Below are 6,069 nucleotides of genomic sequence, written 5' to 3' on the forward strand. Positions count from 1 at the left end.
CTGCCCACTGTTACCAGAAAGGCCTTCCTAAACTGCATCGCACACCAGGGTGGTGGTCTGCTCAAGCACCTTCTGTGGCTCCCCATTTCTCACTCCACAAGCCCAAACTCCTTGGCTCTGTACATTCCCCCCACCCGAAGGACCTTTCCTTCCTTCTCTTCCTCCTGCCTTCACGGCCCATTCCAGCCCAGGGACTGCCACTCTCCCACGTGGGCTGACAGAACAGCCCCTTCTGGCCCCTGTCAGAACTCTGCAAGGTGAGGTCACAAAGCCCCCTGGGAAGGAGTGGCTTTGTCCCCAGAGGCGAGGATTCTGGGAGCTCCCTGGGCTGGAGCTGGGCTTAGGTGCTCCCTGGAGGCTTGGAAAGACAACAGCTCTCTTCATCATGGTGAGGTTTGTCTACATGGCACATCGGGTCACATGGGATGAGGGGTCTTGGACTCTGCCCAGGTCTGTTGGACAAGCCAGGCACAAGCTTGCCTGCCATGTCTACAGCTTTTGGGAATGGGAGCCAGAAAGGGTGGGCTGTGGGAGTCTGTTCATATCCATTTCCCATACCCCATCTGCCCTGGAAAGCACCTCGCACTGGGCTTGGTGTGAATAGTTCCTGTTCTCTGGGCTGAAGAGCGTGTGTGACTTTATGTTCCTCGGGGTGTAGAGCAAAGAACATGGGCTTAAGACACAGTCTAGCTCAGCTCTTGACTGGCAGGGTCACTCATGTCCCACTGGGTCCCTACTTCCTTGGACAGTAGCTGTAATGAGCTTCAGCTTGCCCAAGGAAAGATAATGGAGACAGTAACACCCACCTGGCCCACTTCACAGATGGTCATGAGCCCAGGTGAGACGGTGGAGATAAGAGACCTTGAAGAGAATACGGCTCTGTGTGTCAGTTACCGAGCCCAGGCTGTTTATGGGTGGGTGTGTGGGGACAGGTGCAGGAAAGGGAAAAGACCCCCTGATTTTGTCCCTTCTAGATAGCTCTCCCCATAGTGGCCTTGGGTTTAGCGAAGGAGCTGGAATCTGGATCCCTGGGTCCCTGGATTCATCAAGTTAAGGGAGTTTCTTCATATTCTGAGATTTTCAAAAGTATTTTTAAAATTAGGAATCACTGTTGGATTTTTAAAAATGGTTTTTGTATTAATTGACACGATCATATGTGAATGACCATAACTGATTTGCTAGAGGTTGGCTACTCTCATGCCTGGGATAAACCCTATGTGATCACAGTCCAAAGACTTAACAGATCTGCCAGTGTGCCTGCCAAGTGCATTTTTATTGTCTCATCAACCCCTGGCAATAGAAAAGATGATCATCCCCATTTTCCAGATAGAGAAACAGAGGCCCAGAGAAATTAGATCTGCTCGTGACGGAAGGTGGATGGGCTGGTACTGGAGCCTGCTGTTGGTTTCAGCTGGGTGCCCTTCTTGGCTGCCCTCCTCTCCTGACCCTCCCCCGTTCTGTGTTGCCTCTGTCCCACAGTGCGAGGAAATACAGTCGCCCATGCAGAAACACACGCAGGGCCTGAGGCACAGCAAGGAGGAGTTGAACAGGCTTAACGAGGCCATCCAGCGGCTGACAGCGGAGGTGAGCAGTGCTGAGAGTCAGGTGAGGGGTGTGTGCGGGGGGGAGGGGGTGGGCGCACCGGAATGATGAATGGTGGGACGGTGTCCATTATCTATGACAACTGGACTAGTCATTCCCCATCCTCTGGAATAGATGGGTGGAGTTTCTCCCCGTGACTGTCCGAACAACCAGAAGTGTGGCTGTACACGTGTACATCATGCCGCCTTTGCCTAGGACTCTGTATTTCATGTGGGCATGTAATTAACATGTAGGTAAATATGTATAAATATGTACGCTTGTTTGCCTATGCGCATGTGCAATTTTGTATCTGTGTGTTTTGTTTGTCCTACATAGCATTAAACTTGAGCCCGTCTCTGGAAATTGCAAGATTTTATGGAGAAATCCAGTTTTCTGGGTTCTCTTTAAAAAATGCACAGATCTGGCCACATTCGGCTAGGGAAGGGAGGCTCTGTCTTCTCTGTTGCCTTCACCCAAGGTCATGCTCCTTTTGCTTGCATTGACCCCACAACCCCAAGCTGCGTCCTTTGATACAGAGACAGAGGGCTCTTGCCATTTCTCGAATCTTGGCTGGTGCTGTTATTATCTATCCTTGTGGAAGACAAAAGGTACCACGCCCGTGTCTCTAAATGAGAGATGTGAGAGACTGAAAACGAGGCAGAGGTCCTGGTGATTGCGGGAGACTGAGAATGTGCACATTTCTTTCTGGAACCAAATACTGTGGCTATAGAGTTAACATTTGGCCTTTCCCTTCGGATGCCTGCAGCCAGGCCTCTGTAGGCATTCGGGTTTGCAGCTCAGGCCCTGGGCCTTAGAAAGGAGAGGTTCCCACATGGATGTTTTCTTTCTTCCGACTTCTCTGCCTCTCAACCTCCCCTCTCTCCTCCCAGCAGCTGCCCTGTCAAGCTCTCCACACCTCCCCCCCCCGCCCCCCCCTCCCCCGGGCTCATGCTCTGTCTGTAGAAGGCAGGGATTCTGCTCCCTGTTTCCCCTGCTTTCCGTGGACACAAGTGTCTGAGGCTCTGAGGGGTCCTTCCTTCTTCAGGCTGTGAGGAGGGACAAGCTATTCAGGTTTCAGGGGGGTGGCAGAGCGAATGGGTGGCCCTGTCACAGTTCAGTCTGCCACCAGCCTCCGTTGTTCTGATCCTTGCCCCCCCTCCCCGCCCCCAGTTTCCTAAGCAGCAAGCACAGCTCACCAAGGCGAGCATTTATTATTGTTATATTTCCACAGAGACTACAGATGCTAGTTTCTTGGGAGGAAATCCGTTTCCTCCTGTTAGCATCCCTGATGAAACCATAAACCTAGCATTATGTGTGCAGGAGCATTTGATGCTTCCTGGAACATAGAGTCACCATATGTGGTGACTTTCAGAAGAGTCACCATACTAGATATGAAAGGCACTCTCCCCTGCCATCCCAGATGGCTGCTCCCAAACCTCCACACTGGGAGCCAGGAAGTCACACAAACACATTTTTTTGGAACGGGCAGGCCCATTCCTTAGAGCGATCTCTAATCCCTCACTGGGCTTCCAGCCTCCAAGAAGGGTCTGGATCCTTGATGGGGGTGAGGGTGGGGGCCAAGGATGTCCTGTCTGTGCTCTTCCCTTCGCCCCTCAGCCCTGTGAACTAGACCGAGCCAGGGAGCCGCCAGCTCTGCAGGAGGAGATTGCCTCAGACAGCGCCCAGGGCAAGCTGGCCTGGCTGGAGGCCGCCCTGCAGCGAGCCAAGCAGGACATGGCGCGGCAGCTGCGGGAGTACCAGGAGCTCATGATTGTCAAGCTGGGCCTGGACTTTGAGATCGCCACCTATCGCAAGCTGCTGGGCGGTGAAGAGAGCAGGTGGGGGTTGGGTGGTGCTTTGGGTGTGGCCACAGTGAGGAGAGCAGGGGCACAGGGAGGTCACCATCTGGGTCCTCACTGGCTAGGGAGGGGTGGAGAGAGATGACCTGGGACTCCAGGGCCTTGTTCTCCCGCAGCCAATTTCTCCCCACCAGCTTAGGGCCCTTTAGACAAAAAGGTGGAGCTAACAAGCACCCCTGACACCTGGGATGGGATGACACATGGTCATTCACCCCCCAGGAGCAGGGGCCAGTCTGTCCATTGAGGCAGCTGCAAGGACCAGGGCCCAGTCAGGGGGAATGATGTCCCCAGTTTGGAATGCCTTCTCAATTCTGCCCCCTTTTTTAAAAAAAATATTTTTATTGTTTGTTTTTTTTTTAAATTTCTGAGAGAGAGAGAGAGAGAGAAAGAGAGAGACAGCGTGAGCAGGGGAGGGTCAGAGAGAGAGAGGGAGATACAGACTCCGAAACAGGCCCCAGGCTACGAGCTAACTGTCAGCACAGAGCCCGACGCGGAGCTCGAACCCACGAACTGTGAGATCATGACCTGAGCTGAAGTCGAATGCTCAACTGACTGAACCACCCAGGCGCCCCTCAATACTGCCCTTCTTGCCCCAAAGGCAGGGTTTATGGGAACAGGCAAGGGTCTGACTTTTAACCTTAGCAGGAGAGACCCAAGGGCTGCTGGCTCCAGCTGGGTACTGTAGGCTGAGGGGAGGGAAAGGGAGCCCGCCATGCAACAGGCATGCTGCATTTATTATCTTTCAATCCCACAACCCCCCTGGGATGGAGTGCTGTCACCCCCATTTTACAGATGGGGAAACTGAGTCTCAGGGTAAAGAACCACCTCAAGGACCCACAGGTAGAAACTGATAGGTTGAGGCCTGACCAATATTCTCCTCTACAGTGTCCTTTAAAATGTTCCCTTCATCATCTCTCCTTTTAGGCTACCTTTAGGCCAAAGAAAGTATCTTTAGCCTTCTCCCTCCTCCAAGAGGTCATCAATAAAACTGAACTATCTGAATTTAAGGAGGAAGGATTGAGTTTAAGATCCAGAGGAGTCTGATGGGAAAGGGCTCTGGGGATCTGAGCGAACAGGGGGCAAGTAGGAAGGACAGATCTCTGCCTGTCCGGGGAGGGCCAGGAGAGTTTTGTTTTGGAGAATGGGGATTACTATACCCAGGAGGTATGTTCACTCACCTGCTTCCTCCTTCTCTCCACAGGCTTGGCCTGGGATTTGGAGCAGGGAGCTTCAGTAAGTAAATAATAGACATAGCTTGGGTTAGAGGAGTTAAATCTTAACTCCCGCGTTCCTTTGTGTGCATTCTCTTGGGAAGGGAGAAGGGATCTGCTTCTGCTCTGTGTGTCTCCCTTCTGTGGAAGACTGTTTTTTCTCTCGGGGTGATTTCTGTGTGTGTTGGGGGAGGAGATCTTGTGGTCTGTCTTTTGGGGGCAGGTTCTGTTGGTTTGTCTTGGGGTTTGGGAGGAGGTTCTGTGGGTCTGTCCTTGTGGAAGAGACTGTTTGATTCTCGCGTGGGGAGAATCTGAGTGTCCGACCTCAGAAGGGGGGGGGGCTTCTGGAGTCTGTTTCTTGAAGGAAGGGGTCTGTGTATCATTACTTTGGGGAGTCTGTACCTCTGACCCCCCGGGGGGCAGGAGGGTCTTTGCATCTGCCCTCTGGGAGAGGAGTCTGGATGTGTGTCTTCTGGGGGCAGAGCGGGAGAAGACGGCTTTCCCCTCTGACCGCTGCTCTCCGCTCAGCCCTGGGCAGCTCTCCCACCTGCGGGCTGGGCTCAGCCTCGGGCCCCACCGGCCAGCTGCCTCCCGCAGGGGGCTCCGGCGCCCTGGACACGAGCGCCCCTGGCGGCGGCTGTGCGCTCTGCGGCTCCCCCAGATGCGTCGGGGGCTTCGGCTGCGGTGGTGCCTGCGGATGTTGAACCTTCCTGCCCCGCTGTGGAGAAGTCAAAGAACCCTAGCTTCTGCCCCAAGGACTTGACCCTGTGTCTCAGATGCCTTCTCCCATGGAGCTAGACTTCACCTCATCTTTCCCTCTTGCCTGCCCCCCACCCCGAAGCGTAAAGTCTTGGGATCTAGTTTCCTGGATGGTGGCTGCCCGAATTCCAAGGTGAAGATAGCCAGGATGCCGGGCCACTGGGGAGGCGTGTGGCTTACCTGGACCCAGCACGCTGCCCCTCTGACCTGCCTCCCACTCTCCACTCTTATTTTCCTGGGACACCTCACTTGCAATAAAAGTTCTTCCGTGGACTGAGCCGGTGGGCTGTTTGTGCCTGAATTCCTGAATTCCTCCTAGGTACAGAGCCAAGAGGAAGTTGGCTGGATTTGGGGGTAGGGGAGATGGCTGGATTTGGGAGTAAGGGAGAAAAGGAGGGAACACTACCAGGAAGCAACCCTCCCCTTGTGAAGTGTAGGTCCACATGACCTCAGTTTATGGTGATGTCACTGAACCAGGATCCTGAGGTTGAGGGGAGGGGTGGGTTGATAGAGGGCCCTTGGGGGAAGTGAAAGAAGGGGTTAATTTGCTCTCAGACCTGCCTATTCCGCAGCCTGGGGCCCACATTCCACCATGTCTTGTTGCTGAGCACTGCCTTCATTCATCTGCTCACTCGGTCTACAGACACTTACTGAATGGC

General features: G+C 53.8%; 1 protein-coding gene across 1 annotated transcript; it reads left to right on the forward strand.

Annotated features, from left to right (window-relative positions):
* The first annotated feature begins 304 nt into the window (after nt 1–304).
* Nucleotides 305–5,687, forward strand: LOC144222891 (keratin, type II microfibrillar, component 7C-like). The gene is made up of 5 exons (XM_077753594.1): nt 305–388; nt 1,480–1,605; nt 3,199–3,419; nt 4,642–4,673; nt 5,180–5,687. The coding sequence occupies exons 1-5, from the start codon at nt 386–388 to the stop codon at nt 5,353–5,355; spliced, it is 558 nt and encodes a 185-aa protein (XP_077609720.1). The 5' UTR covers nt 305–385; the 3' UTR covers nt 5,356–5,687.
* The last annotated feature ends 382 nt before the right edge of the window (nt 5,688–6,069 follow it).

This window comes from Crocuta crocuta, unplaced genomic scaffold (assembly GCF_008692635.1).
Source record: "Crocuta crocuta isolate KB4526 unplaced genomic scaffold, BGI_CrCroc_1.0 scaffold30, whole genome shotgun sequence".
In the NCBI taxonomy this organism is placed as follows: domain Eukaryota; kingdom Metazoa; phylum Chordata; class Mammalia; order Carnivora; family Hyaenidae; genus Crocuta; species Crocuta crocuta.